This window comes from Electrophorus electricus, chromosome 16 (assembly GCF_013358815.1).
Source record: "Electrophorus electricus isolate fEleEle1 chromosome 16, fEleEle1.pri, whole genome shotgun sequence".
NCBI classification, from domain to species: Eukaryota; Metazoa; Chordata; class Actinopteri; order Gymnotiformes; family Gymnotidae; genus Electrophorus; species Electrophorus electricus.
Genome location: NC_049550.1, coordinates 18,644,083 through 18,670,112, shown reverse-complemented (window position 1 = coordinate 18,670,112; position 26,030 = coordinate 18,644,083). Strand labels below are relative to the sequence as shown.

Genomic DNA, 26,030 nt, shown 5'->3' with positions numbered 1-26,030 from the left:
CGCCACCACGTGACGCGTTCTATGATATTCTTCACGCAGCGCGAGTGGAAATTATCTCATACTGACACACTGCCTCTCAGCGCTGCGCGCCTATCGCGGTATGGACGCTGCGCGAAGCCTCCCGGAGACTTCGTGATTGTCTCGCGTGGTAGCAGCACTGACCTGCACGCTGTGGAGCATGCGGCGGCTGCTAGTGTGCGCGAGCCTGCTGGCGGTTCTCCTCAGAGCGGGTGAGTAGATGCACGCGCTATTTATGATGCAGCGTGGTGCAGGTGCGAACCTGTTACGCATAACATGACAGAAACTACAACAACAACAACAACAATAATAGTATGGAAAAACAGAGTATTGAGTCAATACGAGAAAGACGTAGTTTCTTGAAGCTTGTGCAATATTTCTGAACTGCTTTAGCGATGCAAACCGTAGAAACAGCCGTGGCGCCTCGCGGTAATAGTTGAGCGCCGCCCTTCTTATTAGGGCACCGAATCTCTTAGTTACCGGGAACGGCGCAAGAGGGTGAGAAACGGTCAGTTTAATAGTGTTAGTTTTGCTCATGGCTTTAAAAAAGACATACTCTTTTCCAGAACGACGGCTGGCGTGAAAGCTTAATGAATATTTGTTTTTTCCCCTGCAAGTTAACTGCCTGTCCCTGTGTTGTTTTGATCAATATTCGATTCTGTCTTGCCAAACGTGCGCCATCAACCTTAATAACTAGTAATAACGGTTTTAATTACACACCGCTCAATCTCCGCGGCGGATGTCCTAATAGGCGTAGAGATTTTTTATTTATTTGCGTGTGACTTATAGTTCACTTGGAACGCCGTCTTAATTACGATAAGTTCCACTTTTGAGTTGAGTCCAAGTTGAATGTAATTTCTCTGCGCAAAGTTTGTGTTTAATCATAATTAAATCTGCGGGTAGTTTCTCGGTAGCGAACGGGGCAGGCGGACGCAAGAACGGAGTTTTATTAGTGTCGATTCAAGGTGACAGGGCGGTTTTATCTCGAACCCTACGCGCCTGAGTAACGCGCTGTCAAACACAACGTTAATGACTACTTCCTTTTAATTAATGAAAAATAAAATTATGCCCAACAGTCTGTAATTACTCCTCCAGGAGTTTTGCGACTATGACGGCCCGGGAGGTGACAGAAACGCAAATGATCCAGATTTAGTTTACAATTAAATGTACTTAATATACTACAGGTGGAAAAGATAACTGTATATTTTAAAAGTATGGTATAAGTTATTTTTTTCTTAACAAAAAAGATAAATATTTGTTAATATAACATTATATTGCACACGCACTGTCACTAAGACTGACGTACGTTTTTAAACAAGCTCTAGATTCACACTGAAATACTAAAAGGATTGAATGACCTTTTGTATATAATATTAGTATGTGTATACAAAGGCGTATCAGTGATTTTGCCAGGGGAGGGTGGGTCTTGGAGCATGTTCCCCAATGTCCAAATCTAGGGAAAAACAAAATAACACTTCTGGAAAATAGAACATTTAATTAATCTGTCATTCATTAATTGAGTTCAACAGTGAACCAGAAAAGACTGCTAGCTTTTAACCTTCATTAGTGATTAATTATTATGTGCTATATTCATATTCTCTTTCTTTCTCTCACTCCATGTTTCTCTCTTTATCTCTCTCCATCTCACTGTCTCTTTTCCTATCTCTTTCTCCATTTCTCACTTTCCATATTCCTCTCGCTCAAGAAATTAACAACAAAAAACAATAACACAGGACATGGTGTAGTTTAAAGGCTGGGTGTGCAGATATAACACAGGATATGGTGCAGTTTAAAGGTTGGGTGTGCAAACATAACAGCACAGGACATGGTGTAGTTTAAAGGTTGGGTGTGCAGACATAACAGCACAGGACATGGTGTAATTTAAAGGCTGGGTGTGCAGACATAACACAGGACATGGTGTAGTTTAAAGGTTGGGTGTGCAAACATAACAGCACAGGACATGGTTTTAGTTTAAAGGTTGGGTGTGCAAACATAACAGCACAGGACATGGTTTTAGTTTAAAGGTTGGGTGTGCAAACATAACAGCACAGGACATGGTTTTAGTTTAAAGGTTGGGTGTGCAGACATAACAGCACAGGACATGGTGTAGTTTAAAGGTTGGGTGTGCAGATATAACACAAGACATGGTGTAGTTTAAAGGTTGGGTGTGCAGATATAACACAGGACATGGTCTAGCAAGTTTTAATGGTTGGGTGTGCAGACGTAACAGAACATGGTGTAATGTTTTAAAGTTGAGTGTGCAGACATACCTCATTTGCACATATATAATCTGTGCACATGTTATTGCCTGTGTCTTATTGTGTGTGTGTGATTGTGTATAATTGTGTGTGTGTGAGTGATGCTGTGTATCTGTGTAAAATCCTCTATCAGCTTGCACACCATCATTATTCATCATTATTCATTAGGCACATTTCTATTATTTTTAATATTCAAGTTTATTACATATTGCACACTTGATCTAGGGGACTGATCCCCACTGAACCCCACTGATATCCCTTATTGGTATCCCACTGATATCCCATATTTAATGCATGACTGGGTGTGCTTTTTTAAAGATGGTGTGTAAAATACTGGTTTCACACTGGCAGTAGGCCATATTACACACTAGAGATTGTCACTGTCAGGTGACACAGGGCATCCATGAGGATGATAAAGAAGGAGATGGTGATGATATCTCAGTGTTGCTGCATTTGTAGAGATTTTCATTAGTGTACAACAGCTGACTAACCATTTTAATGATTGTTCCTTTGAAGCCCTTGGTTTGTGTGGGTGTGTTTGTACGGTGTTTGTGCACGTGTGTGTGTGTGTGGGTCTCCCGCTCCCTGAGTGGGGACTGTCAGCTTGTGTCTCCTGCTCCGTGAGTGGGGACTGTCAGCTTGTGTCTCCTGCTCCGTGAGTGGGGACTGTCAGCTTGTGTCTCCTGCTCCGTGAGTGGGGACTGTCAGCTTGTGTCTCCTGCGCCGTGAGTGGGGACTGTCAGCTTGTGTCTCCTGCGCCGTGAGTGGGGACTGTCAGCTTGTGTCTCCTGCGCCGTGAGTGGGGACTGTCAGCTTGTGTCTCCTGCGCCGTGAGTGGGGACTGTCAGCTTGTGTCTCCTGCGCCGTGAGTGGGGACTGTCAGCTTGTGTCTCCTGCGCCGTGAGTGGGGACTGTCAGCTTGTGTCTCCTGCGCCGTGAGTGGGGACTGTCAGCTTGTGTCTCCTGCGCCGTGAGTGGGGACTGTCAGCTTGTGTCTCCTGCGCCGTGAGTGGGGACTCTCGGTCAAAAGTCTGGTGTGTTTGATCAGGACTGCTGTAAGCATAGCACAGATAGGCATGTCAGAAATTGTGTTTGAAATTTTGTCCGGTTTAAGAGGACACTAAATGGAGTACAATACTTCAATGACAGGAATAATTCAGTGATTTTAAATCTAATCTAAAATTAAAGGAATATTTCAGTGTTTTTAAACCTAATCATAAATTTAAGGATTACTGCAGTGTTTTAAAACCTAATCTTAAATTAAAGCACTACTGCAAAGTTTTGAACATAATCTCAAATTAAAGGAAAATTTCAGTGTTTTTAAACCTAATCTTAAATGAAAGCACTAGTGCAATGTTTTTGAACATAATCTCAAATTAAAGGAATATTACAGTGTTTTTAAACATAATATCTTGATATACCATATATGGTTGATTACTGTGAGCACTTTAGCTTTACTAAGATATGAATGGAAAACTCATTAACTTGAAACATACCCTTAATGGAAACAGTTGGGCAGTTGTTGAATTCTACCAATTAATATTTATGCAAAATGCATAATTTTGTAGAATGAATTAATTTATGAATTCTTCAGTGAAAGGTAATTGTAATGTGAGTAAATCTGTATAATTCATACTTTTAGGTAATTAATTTATGAATTCTTCAGTGAAAGGTAATTGTAATGTGAGTAAATCTGTATAATTCATTTGTATTTACGGTTGTGCCCATTTGTGTACGTACACCACAAACCTTAGAGACATATAAGGCAGTTTTACTGTGCTGTGGATTTTTTAAAGGTGGATAAAAAAATATAAGAAAATATTTGGTAAGACATTCTCTCATATGTGTAAAAAATGTATTTTTGCAGTATAATGCAAAATAATTACAATAATATAATTCTTGAATTCATATTTATTTAATCAACACTTTTCCACTTTTCCCCTAAGTACAGGGAAATATGTTAAAAATGTTGTCGTCAGTCTGTAATTTCAGTAGATGGAGATCAGGCTGAAAAGTGCTTGAAGAATGCAGGAATATGGAAGTGTTTCTTTAAAGAGCACTGTCAGTCACGAGTACCTTTATTTATAAATCCCTTTTTAATGAATACTTTTATTTATAAATGTTTGTTTAAAGAGATTAGAGCACTGTCAGTCATGAGTACCTTTATTTATAAATACGTTTTAAAATAAATACCTTTATTTATAAATGTTTTTTTAAAAACACTGTCACTCGTGAATACCTTTATTGATGGCATTAACTTACATGGGGCATGAGTCAAAAGATTTTTCTGCGCACAGAACTTAATAGAACTATAATGAGGATCGGAGGACATTTACACTACATCAATATTACCTGATGAGGCAGAACCTCCAGTATGTAATATTTCTCAGCCCTCACACTGTGGGCGGCCACATGTGTCTCAGTCCTTACACTGTGGGCGGGTACATGTGTCTCAGCCCTCACACTGTGCGCGGGTACATGTGTCTCAGCCCTCACACTAGTTGTGAGTACATGTCTCCACCCTCACACTAGTTGTGAGTACATGTGTCTCAGCCCTCACACTAGTTGTGAGTACATGTCTCAGCCCTCAGCCCCTAGTTGTGAGTACATGTCTCAGCCCTCACACTAGGGTCATTGATGTGTGATAAAATGCAGACATTTGTTTCCAGTAAATCAAATAACATTATCTTCATGGATATATCATCTTTCTTCATGCATGACAGTAAGCACACTCCTAAATTAATCAGGAGTAGTATTTTACTAGGTCATTACCCATTTCTTAAGTGAATAATAAATTTAAAAAATACATTTTGAAGAAGTGTACCACAGTGTGTTGAACAGAAACTTGTCTGCACAGGAAGCTGGAGAGGAAATGGAGCCCAGCAGTCAGATGGTCTGTGTGCTATATGAAGAAACCCAAAAATAATTGACAGCCTTTGTTCTGCCAGTACTGGCAGTGTACTAATGTTTTGAGCTGGCTTTTAAAAAAATGTTTTTAGATAATTTGTGATCACAAATGAAATTCTGTTTCAAAAATACTTGCTGAGTTTTCAGTAACATTATTATCAGGACACAGGCCTGCATTTCTAAATATATAAAATAGGCTATTAGACAAAAATAGACAAATATTTTCATTGTATAATTACATGATAGGGAAAGCTTAATTATCATTATATAAATCATTCTTTTATCTTTTCTATATAAACATTTAATTCCATATAAAGCACAAATCTAAAGTGAAATATAAATTACAGAATTATGCAAATAAGATGATGATACTAATCGTGACTTACAGTTCTCCACTAGGTTGGTTGTACCAATCATGATCTTCTACAGTGCTTAACTAGGTTGATAATGATACCAGCCATGATCTTCTAAAGTTCTCCACCAGGTTGATAATGATACCAGCCATGATCTTCTAAAGTTCTCCACCAGGTTGATAATGATACCAGCCATGAGCTTCTAAAGTTCTCCACCAGGTTGCTTTTAGTTCCCATCACTTTTCATTTCCTATTTTGCCACCAAACACACATTCATGCTGAGAGGCATGTATACACACCCAAACACAAATGCGCGTGCACATGCGCTACATTATTTGAGTATGTTTGTAGGGGTAGATTATGGCTCAGTGCTCTTATTAATGTTTGTTTTGTTGCATCTTTTGTAATTTCTCACCTAATTAACTAGCATTAGAGTTCAAGCAGGTCTCATACTCTCTTCCTCTCTCTCTCTCTCTCTCTCCTGCCACTCTGTGTGTATATCAGAATACACACAGGTGCTGACAGGTGCTGATACACGAACCACAGACTGTTAACCCTAGGGTTATAATTTACATTAGTAGTTCAGCTCTGTGAAGCTTATATGCCATATAAAAAACACTAGATTTTGAACTGATTTATGGCATAAATTTGTTGTTTTCTTTAGGAAATATTTTATGATATGGCAATATAAGGGCTGAGAGTAAAATGAATGTATGCCTCTTCATGTCTGCTAAAAAAAATCAGATTATTTTTGTAAAGCACATATATGCAAAAATGGGCACGAGTTTGAGTTTTGGTTTCATTTTGAATTGAATGGGGTTTAATACACTGTGACTCCTAGCAAAGTACTATTGAATCACTGTTATAATAACTCCAAAAGCAAAACACAATGATATAATAATTCAACAAGTAAAACAACACAGAAAATAATTTTATTGCAAAAAAAGATTTCTACCTTGTTTTTGAAAGGTGTGGCCACTTCAGAGGTTCAGTAGGTCTGGAAGGGGTGGGGCCAAGGTGGAGGCAGGGCTGCCTGTCATGGCAAGACTGTACTATACAGAGCTAGGGCTAGGTTTAGATTGTATTATAAAGGACTAGGATTAAGGTTAGACTGGACTATAAAGGACTAGGATTAAGGTTAGACTGGACTATACAGGACTAGGATTAGGTTTAGACTGGACTATACAGGGCTAGGGCTAGGTTTAGACTGGACTATACAGGGCTAGGATTAGACTGGACTATACAGGGCTACACATTATATAATTTGTTAATCACTATTGCATTATCAACCTCTTCATTACTGACCTCTGTAACACTGACCTCTGCAATACTAATCCCTAAAGTACTGATCTGTACAATACTGACCTCTACAATATTGACCTTTTCTAAGCTGATGTCTACAATATGGACCTCTACAATACGGACCGCTACAATACTGACCTCTACAATACTGACCTCTACAATATGGACCTATTCAATACTGACCTCTACAATTCTGACCTCTATAATACTGACCTCTAAAGTACTCTGCAGTACAGTATCACCTGAATTCATAATTAAAAGCGTGTGTGTGTGTGTGTGTGTGTAGGTGTTGCTCTGCAGATTCAGTGTTATCAGTGTGAAGAGATTCGGCAGGATGACTGCTCGTCTCCTGAGTTCATCGTTAACTGCACCGTCAACGTGCAGGATATGTGCCAGAAGGAAGTTCTTGTCATGGAGGATGGTAAGAAATTTGACCTCACTTCTTGTCCTCATTACTTAATCATTTCCTGTCTTCATCACCTCTTGTGTAGGTCAAAACAATGCTACACCAGACAGGCTTGTTAACTTTAAACACACACACACACACACACACACACACACACACACACACACACACACACACACACACACACACACACACACAAGCAGACTTGCATGCACATACACATGCATATGCACTCATATTTTGTGTACACACAAACATGCATGCTGTCGTGCACTTCACACACCCATGTACACAAGTCTGTGCAAGACTAATTGCAGATACACAGATGCACACATAATAATAATAATAATAATAATAATAATAATAATAATAATAATAATAATAATTATTATTATTATTATTATTTACATTTATATAGAGATTTTCAGACACAAGGTCGCTTTACAATGACAGTGAAGAAAAAAACAAAATAAAAAAACAGTAATGCAGTAATGTGTAAGACATGCACATGCACACGCACACACACACGCACACAGTAATATGTAAGACATGCACATGCACACACACGCAGTAATGTGTAAGACATGCACACACACACACACACACACACACACACACAGGCACGCAGTAATGTGCAAGACTGATTGCAGACACACACACACAGTAATGTGCAAGACTGACTGCAGACACACATGCACACACATGCAGTAATGTGTAAGACTGATTGCAGACACACATGTACACACATGCACACACACACACACGCAGTAACGTGTAAGACTGATTGCAGACACACATGCACACAAACACACACACACAGTAATGTGCAAGACTGACTGCAGACACACATGCACACACATGCAGTAATGTGTAAGACTGATTGCAGACACACATGTACACACACACATACACACAGTAATGTGCAAGACTGACTGCAGACACACATGCACACACACGCACACAAACACACACACACAGTAAGTGCAAGACTGATTGCAGACACACATGTGTACACACACACACACATGCAGTAATGTGCAAGACTGACTGCACACACATGCACACACACACACACACACACGCAGTAACGTGCAAGACTGACTGCAGACACACATGCACACACACAATGTGTAAGACTGATTGCAGACACACACACACACACACGCAGTAATGTGCAAGACTGACTGCAGACACACATGCACACACACACATGCACGCAGTAATGTGTAAGACTGATTGCAGACACACATGCGCACACACACACACACACACACACACGCGCACACACACACACACACACACACACACACACACACACACACACACACACACACACACAGTAATGTGCAAGACTGATTGCAGACACACATGCACACACGCATACACACATGCAGTAATGTGTTATGATCTACTTTGTTACACCCAGCATTCTACTTTGTTTTACAATGCTTTACTACATTACACACTATAGCACTACATTAGGCTTTACAATGTAACAAGATTACAGTGTTACACTTTACAAACTTACAACACGTCATGATATACATGGTGCCTCAATTAGAACCCTACATCTGCTAATGAACACAGGGCTGTATGGAGCCTCAATTAGAACCCTGCCTCTGCTAATGAACAGAGGGATATATGGAGCCTAAATTAGAACCCTGCCTATGCTAATGAACACACAGGGCTGTATGGAGCCTCAATCAGAACCCTGCCTGCGCTAATGAACACACAGGGCTGTATGGGGCCTCAATTAGAACCCTGCCTGTGCTAATGAACAAACAGGGCTGTATGGGGCCTCAATTATAACCATGCCTGTGCTAATGAACACACAGGGCTGTATGGGGCCTCAATTAGAACCCTGCCTGTGCTAATGAACACAGGTCTATATGGAGCCTCAATTAGAAGCCTGCCTTTGCTAATAAACTCACAGGACTGGGTGGAGCCTCAATTAGAACCCTACCCCTGCTAATGAACACACAGGGCTGTGTGGAGCCTCAGTTAGAACCCCGCCTGTGCTAATGAACACATAGGGCTGTATGGAGACTCATGCAGGTTATACATCTATACAAGCTGAATCCCCTTGAACAGAATGTGGACATTCACAGATATTTCCTGCATCCATAGGTGTGTGGGCACACACCAGCCCTGTCATATTATTAAAGTTTCTAATTGGCTTTTTAATCAAAATCTATTTTAATGACTATTTGAAAAGAAGCATCAATTAATGGACACCACAACTCTCATCCTGCTGAATTACACCTGAGTCATATTCCTCTCCTCTCCCATCATGTATGTATCTGTGTGTGTGTGTGTGTGTGTGTGTGACTGCGTGGTGCATCTCTATAACTGTATACATTGAGGTAATCTATATGTGGTCGTATGTATTTACGTGTGCGTGTTTATGCCACAGGGTACAGATGGCCGAATACTGCAGCTTAACACACACACACACACATGCACAGACACACAATATTCATGAAAACATATGGTTTGTGAAGCTGTAGATTTTGCTCTATTATTCATTAATATGCATATGTGTATGTTATTAATACGCAGATTTCTATTTTATGAATATGGTGATTAATGTACTATTAATATGTAGATTAGTATGTTGGGCTTTGGGGGTATGTCAGTCTGCTTTGTGTGTTTGGGACACACACTGACAGCAGGAGAGAAGCACTGCTTGCAAAATACCCACTTGCATCTATGGCTGTGTCTGCGTTAGCATTTTTCTGCAGTGTAAAATGTCTGCCACATTTAAACTAATGAGCACAGCCTGCCTAGCTAACCTCTGAATTAAAACAATTAACACCAGCCTGACTAGTTAACCTCTGAGTTGAAGTCACTTAACACCAGCCTGGCTAGCCAACCTGACTTAAAACCAATTAACACCTGCCTGCCTTGAATTACCTGGTGAGTTTCATTTGGACAGTTAATCCAAATGAAACTTGCCAGTTTCATTGTGCTAGCCAGCGTGTCTGTCACTCTAAACACTGGTCCAACTGGTCCAGCGCCTTCTATTGTTGTTACTCGTCGCTGCAGACTGTATTACCACTTCCTAAATTTCCTCCCGATGTCCCGTCCACAGTGTTTGACAGCTGTAATTGCTGGACAGTGTGCAGATGACCGAGTGTAGAGAATGGAGAATGAAAAGACTGATGCTGCTTCTTCATATATGACACAATCACACACTGAAAATAAATGGTCAAATGGACTTTCCTCTTCCATTTTAGATTTAGCAGCTGTTGTACATAAATGTGCTAATGCAAATACATGTTTCACAATTTAATTATCATTATACCTCAGTATGTACACTCTCATGGGAAATGCAATTAAATGACTGAATTAGCACATTCTAATTAGCATCTGATTAAAGTCTAGATTATGCTGCCGTTGTAATGATTGGCCACCCTCCTAGCATCCTTGTTTTATGATTTCCCTGTTGAGTCTTTGTTTTCCTTTACTTCCTCGTTCCATTCCTTGGTTTAGTTTTCTCTGCCCCTTGTCTGTTTCTCACTTCCAGTCTGTGTTTTGGTTCTGCTGTTATGTTCATCTGCGTCTGATTATCCTTGATTGTTCTGGTTATTTTATCCCTGGGTTTTGTGTTCTAGTTTGTCAGTTATTTTGTAAGTTATGCTCCTTCCCTCGGGTTTATATTATGTTCGTTGTACTGTCGTCGCCATTGCTTTTCCATTTGCTCCATTCATATATTATTTTACCCTCAGTGTTTCCCCCTTGCCTCTTTTATTTTGCCCTTTGTGTTTGTATTTCCCTTGTTAATAAACACCTCCTGCATTTGCGTTCTGCCTCTTTCCTGAGCACCATGCTCAGGAGGCAAGGACAGTGGTAGGTTTTCTCTGGTTTCTAACAACATGATTTGCTGCACCTAAGTAGTCTGCTGTAGCTACCACCCTCCCAGACTCCCTGTCCGCCCCTGAGCCTGTTCCAGTCCCCGGTGTGAGAGACGCCGCCCGTCCTGAGCCTGTTCCCAGCCTAGTGGATGCTGCCAGTTCTGTTCCTGCTCCTGGCATAGTGGATGCCACCAGTTCTGTTCCTGTTCCCGGCATAGTGGATGCCGCCAGTTCTGTTCCTGTTCCAGGCATAGTGGATGCCGCCAGTTCTGTTTCCTGTCAAGTCCACTGACCGCCATAGCCATGCCTCTGGTCTTCCCAGACCCGCCGCTGAATGCCGCAGCCCCGCCTCCGGACCCCCGGAACCTACTGCCGCTGAACGCCGCATCACTGGACCTGCCAGTTCCTGTTCTTAGAGTGGAAGAGCCCACTCCACAAGTCTCCTTGCCTCATGTGAAGCCTGTCCCCGTGCCTTGTGCTAGGCCTGTCCCCATGATTGTTCCTTGAGACTGCCCTGTGCCCCCACTAGCTGCTACAGGTGTGCCTCCAAAGATGTTTAGGACTCCTTCGGCCACACCTCGCAGCGAGCCAGTGACCCTTAAGACCTCTTTGTCGGCCTACCGGACCCCTACGGTTCCTGTGTCCACATCATATACACTTCCTGTACCTCTTGTGCCCCTTGAGGCTGCTGCAACAGCCCCCCTACTACCCCAGAGTAGGCTACTAATGTTTCCTCAGTTCCTGTTTTGCCTGCTCCTGTTCCCGATTTTATCTGTGTTCCTGTCCATACAGCCATGCCTGTGTTACCCTCCCATGTGTTACCCTGGTGAAACCTGTTATCCTGCCTGTTACTCTGCCTTGTGTTACCCTGGTGAAACCTGTTACCCTGCCTTGTGGCATTTGTGTTCCTTTGGCCGTCCCAGTATCTGTATCCGTGCCAACTGTGTATTTTGTTCCCGTTCCTGTGTCTGTTGTGCTGAATGTACTTACCTCTGTCCTTGTTTCTGTTCCTGTCCCTGTTCCCACACCCAGCGTGTATCCTCGCCTTTCCTCTCCTGACTCTGTACCTGCCTCCTCTTCCAGCCCTGTTGCCAGTCTGACTGCTTTTCCCCATCCTACTTCCATCCCTCAATCTGCCCTGACTCCTGCACCTGTCCAGGGTTTGGCCTCGTATCCCGTATATGCCCCTGATCTTGCCACAATCCCTGTCTGTAGTCCTGCCCTTAGCCTGGCCTCCACTTCTTTGTTTGCTCCGGATCCCCCCCCCCCCCCCCCCGCCGTCTGTCTCCTGTCTCATCTTCCCTGGCTGCTCCTTTTGGCCCTGTCTCTGCCATGTGTAGCCCTTTTGTTCCCGCTCAATGTCATTCCTGATCTCCTGCCTCTGTTTCTGGGTCCTGTCCCTGCTCCGCGTCTTACCTGTTCCGCTTGCCTGTGTCTAGTCCTGTTTTGTTTTTGCGCACCCTGGTGTTGTGCGCCTCGGTAGGGGGTTATGTAACGATTGGCCACCCTCCAAAGCATCCTTGTTTTATGATTTCCCTGTTGAGTCTTTGTTTTCCTTTACTTCCTTGTTCCGTTCCTTGGTTTAGTTTTCTCTGCACCTCCTCTGTTCCTCACTTCCAGTCTGTGTTTTGGTTGTGCTGTTATGTTCACCTGCGTCTGATTATCCTTGATTGTTCTGGTTATTTTATCCCTGGGTTTTGTGTTCTAGTTTGTCAGTTATTTTGTAAGTTATGCTCCTTCCCTCAGGTTTATATTATGCTCGCTGTACTGTCGTCGCCATTGCTTTTCCATTTGCTCCATTCATATATTATTTTACCCTCAGTGTTTCCCACTTGCCTCCGTTTTATTTTGCCCTTCTTGTTTGTATTTCCTTTGTTAATAAATGCCTCCTGCATTTGCGTTCTGCCTCTTGCCTCATTCCTGCTGGAATCATGACCGCTGTAATGAAAGTTGTAATCAAATTTTCAGCAGGTTAATTGTTGAAAGTCTGAATTATCTTTGGCTTGCCCATTTTATTTATTGTAATATTTATTTTATTTTACTTTTAAGTAAAGATCGCACCAATCCATTATAACATATCAGAATGTGGTCGATTTCAGCAGCGTATGTGATAGTCACATGATCACAGCTGGGTTACTTTGAGCAGGTGATGTGATAACAGCTGGGCTAGTTTTAACACAGTTTATACACCACTGTAGAATTTAACTGTAGCTGGGCTAAGCACCACCTAATGGCCCTCCCTAAGATTTCACATCATCTTAGCTACTGAAAAAATGGATCTGTGAATTAAAATGAAAATAACATTCATTTATTTAAAAATATGATTTAAATATCTGTAAATTGACGGAAAAACCTGATGTTGCTCCGGAAATTCCAGTTGCCTAGTGATGTCACTGGTGGACAATAGTGAACAATGCCATGATCAAACACCATTATGACTGGCTTGGACTGTGAATTTTCCATGGCAGGTTATTCAGATTCTGAAGATATTTTTGAATTGGTGAATCTGCAGTGACAGTGGTGGTGACTGTAATTCACAACAGTTAAATTCAACCATTTAGATTTGAGCCAGAGACAGAAGAAGCTGCACCAGAGAGCAACAAACAACCTGACCCAGTCAACCGAATTGGGAATTCTGACTGGTAAAAACCTTTTATGCTAGCTATTATACTGAAATCTGATCCTAAATTTAAAAAACTGTTAATTCAAGTAATATCTTTCCTGTTAACAATTACTTATAGCAGGAGCATTTGATTAGCTAGCGAGCTAGCTACTAGTTGTGTAGCTAAATGCAAATGTTCAGTTATCGTTATTATTGTAAAAGCAGTCTATGCTGAATTTGCATTCATAAGGTACTCTATAAATCTTCGTAATGCAACTATGTGAAGTAGCTTTAGCCTAGTATGGCTACAAGCTTAGCAACACAGGCACTTGAACACCTTTCTTAACATACCCATATTGTTAGAAAAGCAGCAGTCTTAAGATCAAGTCATTGTGTGAGCGCAGCTTTTTGCATCCCATAGCTGTGTAATCTTCAGGCATAAAATGAGCACTATGCAGTAAGCAGACGGTCCTTTCTAATGTGGCCTTTTAAAGTTGAAAAAAATACTGTACATATTTTTGGCTATTTGTGCACAGGGGTCCTACTGTACATTGAATTATTGCACCCAAAGAGAACAGACCTTTTTGTCATTTTGCATTACTTACAATGCAACTTTGAGCTTTTGTCCACCATCTACATCACACATATGATGTCTATGACAGATTCCTAAGACAGTGGGAGAGGCTAAACAATGTTTAACCGCTTTCCTTGCGTTTGCAAAAAAAGTTTTCTAACTTTCAAGAATCACAAGTCGGAAACGCAGCTTTTGCTGGTTCTTAGCCTTTAACGATTAAAACTGTAATGTCCAAATCAGTGGGAGAACCACTGTGGTCAATACACCCAAATGGTAGAAATTATTTTAATTTTAAAAACAAACAAACATTCTTAAAAGAATCAATAACTACTTATTTTAAGTATGAGTGTGATAAAATGCAAAATAATATGTAATATATAAAATATATTGGAGGAAATGAGCTTGCTGGAAATTAGGTGCTGGCTAGCCAGATAGAAATATTGCCCCATTGTTGCACCAATTGCTGACCGTTGCTGAAAAGACATGCACCTAGCAACATAAATTTAGCCAATCAGAAAAAATTTAGCCAAGCTGATGCCTAAAAGGTGCATCATTTAATGCCCGAAACAGAGTCAGTCAGTGGTGGAGTAGAGACATCTGATGTTATTGATAACAGAGTCAGTCAGTGGAGTGGAGATAACTGATGTTACTGATAATGGAAACAGTCAGTCAGACATTAAGGACGATGAACACAGCTACTCAGCCAGTGGTGGAGTTGAGACTGATGTTATTGGTAATGATGAATGTGGTTTATCAAGGCACTGCATTTCAGATGCTTCCAATTTCATTAAGATCTCCAAAATCCATTTGAGAGAACCTGCTAAGATGGCTGGCTAGCTACTCAAGTTGTGTATTGTGTGTGAGTTTTTCATTTCTATTACCAATAAACCATCTAATATAGTCAAACCTAAGGTGTTGGTGCTAGTGATGCACACAGTCCCTTCTATCTGAGCACATTAGAGCTGCAATTATTGATAACTGTCATTTATTATTCTGTTGATTTTTAATAAATAATTACTGGCTAGTTCACAGATCACTAGTAGTTTCTGTTAAGTTGTATTTGGATGGTTGCTGAAACTTGAGCATGTCATCTCCAGCCCCACCTAGAATATTTTTCACCAGCCATCATGAATGGTTCCACAAATACACACGTATTCGCACACGTCATTTCCATTGCTATCAGTTTGATAACTCAGTGTGGGGCACAGGCCTTCCAATGAGAACATTTAAACGAGACCATGTAGCCTTTTAACACTGTCCACTTCCATCCATGACCAATTGTGTTTTGTTTTATTAATCCGTTCTTTTTTTTTAAAGAAAAAAAAAAGAGACGTTTCCAGTTTGACCGTGAAGTAAAGGACGTTCCGGGTCGCGGAAAGGAGAAAGACCAGTAGACACCTGACAGAACCAGAGCCGGAGAGGAGACAGAATAACCAAACTACTAAAATACTCTAAATTCATTAAGTTAATTACTCTATGGTTTTAGCATATTCTAACCGCATGGGTAAAACAAAAATACGACAGGTTTTTCATTAGCCTGTCGAGTTTTACGGTAGACTTGATATTTTGAATAAGAAGCTTTGAATTAGCAAACCTCAACTAACTATCCATAGATTTTTTAAAAATAATCATCTAAACACAATCAGATTGCATTTTGGTTATTGGTTAAAGCAGAGCTCGAGTGAAGAGTGACTCTTAGTACAGTTGGCCTCTCACTCTCCGTAGGACTGTTGTTGCCATTGCTTTTCCGTTTGCGCATTTTTTTTCCTTCAGTGTTTTCCCCTTGCTCAGTTTAATTTACCCTCCGTGTTTGTGTTTCCCTCGCTTAATAAACCACCTCCTCCTGCATTCACATTCTGCCTCTTGCCTGTTCCTGTTGGGATCGATACAGAATAGTGGGTTCCTTCACACCAGAGACAAGCGCTAACAGGGTGTCTGGGAGGGCGGTAGCTAAAGCAGGCTGTTTTGGTGGAGCAAATCGTGTGGTGAGCAACCGGAGAAGCAATGGCGACAACAGTCCCACGAGCATAATTTAAACACAACAGAACAAATGCAACTTACCAAAATAACCAACAAACTTCAAGACAAAAGCCAGGGCTAAAATAACCAAAACGCAGGTGAAAAAACAGGGAGAACTAAAACACGGACTGGAACTTAGGAACAGACGAGGTGCGGAGAAAACGAAACCAAGGAACGGAACAGGGAAGTGAAGGAAAAACAAAGACACGACAGAGAAACTAAAGGAACAGTGATGTCAGGAGGGTGGCCATTCGTGATATATAGCAAACGTATTAATCCTACAGATTAAGTGAGAGACTTTGGCTGACAAAGAAAGTGAACATTGGATACTTGTAAGGATTAAGAACTGATAAAAAGAGTTTAGTCATTATTTTGAAATTGGTATTTTGTGATCTGTGAGATAAGGCTGCTTAAATGTATGGAAATGTGCATTTCTGAGCTACAAGATTTAATTTTAAAGGGTAATGTCAGTTCATAAATTACTCCTAAGCACACCTTGTTAAAACTTTAAAGGGAGATATTATCTGATTGTTGAATATCCACAGCACTATCGTGACATTTGCTTTGGCCCAGTTTGCTAAAATACCTTGAGTGTCCATATAATCGGAATTGTCTGGCATAGGTATTGTTAGTCAGTGCTAGATATAGGTCATTGCTCACTGAAGTTCAAAACCAGACAAAAGGTCATTTAAAGGCTGTAGTGAGACTGCAAAAGCCAATCATATGCTGCCACCTATGGAGGAACCAGGTAACCTCAAAGACACACAACAGGTCAGATCAAGCTCCCGTGAAATAAGTTTAACAGAGAAGGGCAAGGTGTTGCATGATCAGAAAGCTAAGAAACATGAGAGAGCATTTAGTAAGGCTGATGACTCCTGGAAGCAGTTAACAAGAGAGGCAAGAACAAGACTAAAAACATTTTGCTCTAAAGATGACCTTGTAAAAATCTAACAAGATATTCAAATTAGACATGACATCATATACCAATGCTATGAACCCATTCGACGCAATCACACTACTCCTCCAGGCATTGTTAAGAGAATGGATGCTTGTGTTGCCTTGACAGCAGAGATCCCTGACCTTGTGACTAAGTGATTAGAGACCATTGAAGAAACCTTCAATGACCAACTGGAGAAAGAAAGGGTGAGGATGGCACTAAAGATGAATATGAGTCTGTCTTTGGATACACGAAAATGGAAACAGTAATTTCAGATTTATCACAAAGATCAGACAGCCACTCAAAGGCCATCTCCAGGACATCTAGTAAGCGAGCAGATGCAGAACTCGCAGCAAAAGCTATGCAAAAAAATCCATGCTCAGCAAGCAATACTTCATAAACTGGAAAATGAGTGGGAATTGAGTGAGGCAAAATTGTTGGCTGAATTAAGACTAAGGAAAGCGGAAACACAGCTATGACTGGAGGAGGAGAGGGCAAGGCTACAACAATTACAAGCAGATGAGGAAGTCAAGGTAGCCACAGCCTGAGTGAGGGTATATGACAGTTATGAGGGTGAACATAACTACAGAACCTTGAATCCAGAAGCCATGTCATTCCAGCCTCAATGAGTGCCCCGAGAAGCAGCAGCTACTCAGGAGACAGTCAGTCTAGCCCAGGCAATTGTAAGCTCACTAAACATGAACCGGTTGTCTGCCCCAGAATCAACAATGTTTAGTGGTGACCCTTTAAAATTCATAGATTGGAAGATGTCTTTCATGGCCCTTATTGACCATAAAGCCCTCCTAGCATGCGAGAAGATGCTTTATCTAAAAAACTCAGAGGATTCATACAAGAGTGCCTGGTCAGTCTTGCAAGAAAGGTATGGAAATCCATTTATTGTTCAAAAGGCTTTTCGAGACAAACTTATGAAATGGCCCAAAATCAATGCCAGTGATCCTCTAGCACTTCGAGAATTTGCTGACTTCTTACAAAGATGTGTCGAGTCTATTCCACACATCAAAGGACTAGTCATCCTAAATGATTGTGAAGAAAATCATAAGCTGCTTAAAAAACTACCTGAATGGATTGTGCGCAGGTGGAGCAGAATTGTGGTGGATGAGTTAGATAAATCTGGAGACTACCCAAGTTTTGCACGTTTCACAGAGTTTGTGCGAAAGGAAGCCCGAACAGTCTGTAATCGTGTTGCTTCTCCACTCCTAATGAGCTTTAAAGTCACAGATGAGAGAACACCCAAAATAGCCAAGGCCTTCAACACCAGTGTTTAAATGAACTCCATCTCAGTGTTGCAAAGAGCATCAAAATTAAAACCACCTTGCTCTGTCTGTGAAGATGAAATATGTGGTATTGCTATGTGGCCCACTTTCTCAAGAAAGACAACTGAAGAAAAGAAAGCCTTCATTCTTGAAAATCACCTTTGCTTTGGATGCCTTAGAAAAGGACAAACCACCAAAGACAGCAGAAAGCAACACATTTGTAGCACATTTGACAGACGCCATCCTACCTGCCTGCATGAAGAACGAGACAAAAGGTCTTCTGACAAACCAAAGAGGGATTCCGCCTTTACAGAAACCCAGTCTAGTCAGAGTGTCCACAGTGTCACATCACATGCACTGATGCAGCGTGCTTCTGCCACCACCAGCATTGTCCCAGTCCTTGTGTCACCAGTAGGGGACCCCCAAAAGCAAGTTCTCACCTATGCTCTACTTGATACACAGAGTGATTCAACTTTCATATTGGAAGACTTGGTAGAGAAGTTACAGGTGGCTGCACAGCTAGTGCAGTTGAAACGTAGGACAATGACGGCTGTAGACACAATGATAGCGAACAAGAGCGTTCCTGGGTTACAATTTCGAGAAACCCACTCTGAAAATCATATCCATCTACAACAAGCTTATACTGGAGACTTCATCCCAGTTGATAAGTCTTACATTCCAACTAGAAAGGCAGCATTGCAGTGGCCCCATCTTAAACATCTAGCAAACAAGTTTTTGCCACTCCAAGACTATGAAGTAGGACTCTTAATTGGGTATGACCACCCCTGAGCACTAGTTCCCGTTGAGGTCATCATAGGATGGGAGAATGAACCCTTTACACAGAGGACTGAACTTGGCTGGAGTATAATAGGCTCATCTAATTCCCAACTGGATAGACAGGGAAGCCAGTGCTTTGTGCCATCGAGTTGTCCTAAAGGAAGTACCAGTCCCTTCAACTACTGATATTATAAAAACTTTGTAGTCAGACTTCAATGAAAGGAATTATGAGGACAAGTATGTGTCCCAAGATTATGTTTACTTCATCCAGTTCCTTAGTGAAAACAACAGGCAAAAGAAAGATTGACACTATGAAATGCCCCTCAGCACAAACAGCAAGAAGCTAGCCATTGTTCACCTTCAGTATTTGAAAAGGAAGTTAAAGGCCAACAAACAATATCATGATCACTATAAAACCTACATGGAAGAATCAATAAAGGTTATGCGAAGCTCACTCCTACAACACCTGAAGGAGAGATTGTGTGGTACATTCCCCATCATGGTGTATACCACCCCAAAATCCAGATAGGCTGAGAGTTGTATTTGATTGTTCCGTGGCATCTCTCTAAATGACACTTTATTGACAGGCCCCGATCTAATTAACTGGTAGGAGTTCTGTGTTGTCTCAGGAAGGAAAGTGTAGCTGTGATCTGTGATATTGATAGGAAGTTCCACCAGTTCTCAGTCACTCCCAAAGTGTGGAACTACCTGGGGTTTCTTTGGAGGAAGGAAGGTGATTTGGAAAAGGAGCCATAAGAATATAGGATGACAGTTCATCTCTTTGGTGATGCTTTGTCACCTGGATGTTCCAATTTTGGCATTAAATATTTAGCACAGCAACATAAAGCTGACTATCCATCTGCATCGGCCTTTATAGAAGAATTTCTATGGAGATGATGGGCTGATCAGCGTTCCATCAGTTGAAGATGCCAGAGAGGTGATCATTGGATCACAGAAGCTGTGCAAAAAGGGAGGCCAATGTCTTCACAAATTTGACTGAAATAAGAAAGCACATAACCAGCATGTAACCTTCTCCCGACCACTGCTACACCCCATAAAAGGACAGCTAAAAGGCACTATCTCATCCACCATTTGGTAAGTCGGACCACACCGCTATCTTCCTCATACCAAAATATAAACAAAGCCTGAAACAGGAAGCTCCGGTTCAGAGGGAGGTCGCGCACTGGACAGACCAATCGGTGGCCGCTCTGCAGGACACTCTGGATGACGCAGACTGGGACATGTTCCGGCGCAGCACTGATGATGTCAGCGAGTTTACGGAGGCAGTAGTAGGGTTTATTGGGAAACTGGTGGATGATATGATTCCAAGAGCCACCATCAAGAAGTGGACAAAACCAAATGCGAGGCTCTGAACTCTCGCACTGCTGCCTATAACGGGGGGATCATCAGCGAGAACATGGACGAGTACAAGTCTGCAGCATACAGAGTGCGCAGGGCAGTGAGGGAGGCAAAGTGGCGCTATGGGAGGAAACTGTAGACACAGTTCCAGCAGAGTGGCTCTAGATCCCTGTGGCAGGGTCTACGGACGATCACGGACTACAGGAGCCCACCCTCTGGACTGATGAGTGCGGATGAGTCTCTGGCGAACGAGCTAAACACATTCTTCGCTCACTTCGAGGCTACATCTGGCAGCGCTAATGCTAATAGCGCTAATAATCCATGCTTGAACAAATAAGGGCATGGACAACCTTCTCATGGCCAACGGCGCATGCGCAGAGCCCACCATAGAACAGCGCCCTCTCATCATCACGGAGAGTGACGTGAGGAGAGTGTTCAAAAGAGTGAATACCAGGAAGGCAGAGGGACCAGACGGTATCTGCGGGAGAGTCCTCAAAGCCTGCGCAGACCAGCTAGCCCCGGTATTCACTGACATCTTCAATCTCTCCCTGACGATCGGTATCGTCCCATCCAGCTTCAAGTGATCCACCATCGTCCCCATTCCGAAGAAACCTCGGCCCTCTGGCCTCAATGACTATCGCCCTGTTGCCCTCACATCAGTCGTGATGAAGTGCTTTGAAAAGCTAGTCAGAGATTTCATCACATCTTCACTGCCAGCCTCCATGGACCTACCGCAGTTTGCATACCGCCACAACCACTCCACTGATGATGCAGTTGCACATCTGCTCCACAACACACTGACCCACCTGGACAAAGGGAGGGGTAATTATGTTAAAATGCTATTTATCGACTACAGTTCAGCATTTAACACTATCATCCCATCCCTACTCACTACTAAGTTGGAGGATCTAGGACTGCATACATCCCCGTGCGACTGGATCTCCAACTTCCTAACAGACAGACCACAATCAGTATGGGTGGGCAACTGTGTCTCATCCACCCTCACCCTCAGCACTGGAGCTCCTCAGGGTTGTGTCCTAAGCCCCCTGCTCTACTCACTGTACACCTACTACTGCGCAGCCACTTCCAGCTCCATCATCATTGTCAACTTTGCTGATGATACCGTTGTCATGGGCCTGATCTCGGACAACGATGAGAGGGCCTACCTGGAGGAGATGAAACACCTGGAAAACTGGTGCCAGGAAAATAATCTTTGTCAGCAAGACAAAGGAGCTGATCGTGGATTGCCGCAAGAAGCAGGAGCGGCACTACCAACCTGTGAGGATCAGGGGAACCACGGTGGAGAGAGTAGATTTCAGGTACCTTGGTGTTCACATCTCGCAGGACCTGTCCTGGTCCCGCCATACAACACCAAGCAGGACAGACAAGCACTTCAAAGGGTGGTGCCTTCAGCAGAGCGCATCACTCATACAGAACTTCCTGACCTGCAGACCATCTATTACAAGCAGTGCCAGACCAAGGCCAGGAGGACTGTGAAGGACCCCACCCATCCCAACAATAGGCTGTTCTCTCCACTGCAGTCATTTAATGGCCAAGGCGAGAGTTGCACCTACAAAGATCACAAGCATCCCAAGATTAAAACTTTCAGCAGCTGTGGTCTCTGCCAAAGTGAGCATCATGCTGAAAGCTGAACTTGAAATAAAGATTGATGATGAGTTCTCTGGACAGACTCTCAGGTTGTGCTGGCTTACATCAGCAGTGAATCTCAAAGGTTCCACGTATTTGTTGCTAATCATGTTCAACTGATAAGAGAAACCACAGATACTAGGCAGTGGCACTATGTTGATACAGCAGAAAACCCTTTGTACCATGCCTCTAAAGGCCTTCGTGCATCAGATATCTCTTCACCCACCTGGTTATCAGGACCCAAATTTCTGTGGGAGCAGGAAGTGCATGCTACACCTAACCCCTCTGCTGAGCTGCTTGTTGGCGACCCCAAGGTCAGGTCAGTTCAGGCCTTTACTGCCTAGAGGAATGAATGTGTAGAAATTCTTAGCCATCTTGATCGGTTTTCTTCTTGGTCAACACTTCTTAAACTGGCTGCAAGAATTAAGAGGTTAGGGTCTAAGCAAGAACATCATAGAGACTTTATAACAACCAAAGAATGTGAGAAAGTGGCTGAGGTAGTGATTAAGATCATCCAGCAGCAAGCCTTCTTCCAAGAAATGAAGACACTTCAAAGAGGAAACATTCTCCCAAGTTCAAGTCCACTCTACTACCTTGTCCCCATTTTGGATACTACTTTGAATTACTTTGTGTAGGAGGGAGACTGAAACAGTCATCCCTCAGCCAGGAGCTATGCTTCCAAAGTATGACCACCTTAGTATAACCAACGTATGGCTGATCTCCCTAAAGAGCGTGTTGAAGCTTCAGCCCCTTTCATTTACTGTGGTATGGATTGTTTCAGGCTATTCCTCATTAAGAAGGCTCACAAAGATTACAAAAGATATGGATTGATCTTCACCTGCCTTTTTTCTCATGCTGTTCACATCGAAATGCTTGAGGATCTGTCAACCAATGCATTTGTTAATGCCTTGAGGTGCTTCATTAGCCATCCCAACATGGACTGGCCAAACAGGGCAGGTGATTTTAATGCTGTCCCAACATCATGTTTTACTTTCCCCAGGCATTCGGGCATTCATTATTCTTGAACCTTGGTTCAGTTTTGTTAGCTGTGTTTGGGTTGTGTTTTGTTAGCTGTGCTTATGTTGCATTCTGTTAACTATGTTTGGGTTCCGTTTTGTTAGCTGTGTATAATTTTATCATGGGGTAATTTTTTATTCATTTCTCACCCCTCAGGACCTTGAGAAGGTTGTCCATGCCCTTATTTCTTCATGCATGGATTATTGTTTTGCGTTCTCTATATATAACTTGTTTGTAAAAGATACTAAATGGTGCTGCTAGATTGCTCACAGGGTCCTCAAAAAGAGAGTATGTCTCTCCATTATTAGCATCACTTCATTGGTACCCAGTATACTCTAGAGTTCAGTTCAAGATACTCCTATTAGTATATAAGGCCTGGCTTGGTTTAGCACCACTGTATGTCACAGAGTTGCTTGAACCTCTTGTCCATTCCAGACTGTTAGGTCATCAGTCAAACCTCTTTTAACTGTCCTGTGGTCTTGGCTGAAGTCTGAAGGGCTTTTGCTATAGAACCTCCCAAACTTTGGAATAGTCTACCTATGGAGATTAGGGCTGCACCTTCTATTAGGGTTTTTAAATCGAGGCTGAAGTCTTATCTGCATTTTCTTATCTGCATGTGAGATGTGAATTGTCATAATGGGGCTTAGGTTGTATTTGTGTGTCCGTTACATGTTTTATAGGTTTTGTTTGTTGCATTTTGATCTTAAAATGTGCTTTATAAATACATTACTCTTACCATTACTGTTAGCTGTAAATAACTTTGGGTTCTCACAGAATGCAGCTGTCATGGAATGCTCCCCCTCCCACTGTTCACGTGGTACAGCCTGCCACGTGCAGTGGGGGTTCACTAACTGTGTTGTTTGTAACCACACCCCTGTTGTTAGCAGACACCTACACCTGGTTTGTTATGTGTTTATGTATTTAAACACCTGTTGGTGTGTGTCTCTGTTTCGATCTTTGATTCTGTTTGCGATTCTAATCATGGCGCTCGTTGTGACTATAGTTGTGCCCATGTTTGTTTTACATGAGGGCCGTTGTGTTTATTGTATCGTGTTTGTTTAATAAATGTCTGTCTCTGTCGAGGGAGTCTGAGCGTCCTGCTCCTTGCCCTGCAGCACTCGGGCTGTCACAGCAGACTATTCCCCCTGCTAGCTTTCCTACTGTAGGCTGTAATTTTTTCATCAGACACCAGTACCCAGTCTAATTCCAACAGAAACCTCTTTGTGTTGGCTGATCAGATGATTTAAACAGATCTGTAAGAATTTTAATTATTTTATTAAAATATCTTGGTTGTATTTGAATTATTTGTTGAGGAGACAACTGCTCCCACAGGGCACAGCATCCATTCAAGCACCAATAGGGAGTGATGTCAAACAAAAAATTTAGTTTTTTTGACATCATGGGTTTTTCTATGTTTTTCTATATAAAAGCAAATTCCCATGAACCTGACATAAACTTTAACCCATCCTAACTACAGACCATGTAGAGATATCTGTGTTATTTACTGCCTTGGTCATTTGCTGTTTGGGTCTCAGCTTTACTGTACTCATCCTCAGCACACATGCTTGGTCTCTCTCTCTCTCTCTCTCTCTCTCTCTCTCTCTCTGGCTGTCTCTGGCTGTCTCTGCTCAGTACAGCTGCCTCCCTCACTCTTCAAATTTACACTATAGTTTGTTAGTTCCTGCTCAAACCAACCTGGCTGTTATCACATGTGCTGCGCTGCCATGCTATTTTCAGGATTGTATCGGATCAGTTCCTTAAACATTTCTTCACCGATATCTGATCAAGCATTTTTGCTGGTATCGGCCTGATTCCCGATACATGATATCAGATCGGTGGCCTGTTTGTGACAGTTTCTAAATCCTCACTAGACAATGTTTGTGTGCTTGTCTGTTTGTTCCTTCTGAATGATTGTAAGTAGTCCATAGTGTGATGTTTAAGTATCAGTAAATACTGCTGCTATAATTCTGAATCATGTTCTAACTTTTTCTTCCCTCCTACCCTCTATCTCTGTGTATGTGTGTGTGTGTGTGTGTGTGTGTGTGTGTGTGTGTGTGTGTGTGTGTGTGTGCGCGTGCAGGGATCCACTACAGGAAGTCATGTGCGTCGTCGGGGGCATGTCTTATTGCATCGTCGGGCTATCAGCAGTTCTGTACAGGGAAGTTGAACTCCGTGTGCATTACCTGCTGTAGCACTCCTCTGTGTAACGGCCCACGCCTCAAACGCCAGCCCCCTGGCTCTGAGGCCCCGCCCTTCTCTACACCTACCCTGTCTAACCTCCTTTATAGCCTTCTCTCCATCTCTCTATCACTCCCCAACTCTCTTTCTTTCTCTGTCTGGTAATGCAGCTGTGCTCACTAATGGAGAAGTTTTGAAAATTCAAACATTAATACTTAACACATTCTTGCTATTGCTCACCCTTTGCTCTCTTTAACTGGCCTTGTATGATTCCGGGTTCTGCCAATGTCCAATTCTGCATCTTAGAGTGTACAAATAACAGATGAAAAGGAAGAAGCTTTGGATTTTTTCCTGTGCTAAAATAATTTTTGTTTGGTTGTTTACTCAGCTTTGGATGAATGATTTTCACTGTGTAAAAAGGATTTTAGTAAAATTCCAACTCATTTGCTCATCAACAGCCATATACTCATTCTCCCCTCAACTCCCCCTCTGCTCTTCCCCTCCCCCTTTAGACACCCCATCCCCTCTCTGACCCCCCCTCTCAGACC

At 42.3% G+C, this 26,030-nt stretch overlaps 1 protein-coding gene across 1 annotated transcript; it reads left to right on the top strand.

Annotated features, from left to right (window-relative positions):
- LOC113585181 (ly6/PLAUR domain-containing protein 1-like) lies at positions 1–26,030 on the top strand. Its single transcript, XM_027022535.2, has 3 exons — positions 1–230; positions 7,125–7,259; positions 25,385–26,030. Exons 1-3 carry the CDS (start codon positions 179–181, stop codon positions 25,645–25,647), a joined length of 450 nt encoding a protein of 149 aa, XP_026878336.2. The 5' UTR covers positions 1–178; the 3' UTR covers positions 25,648–26,030.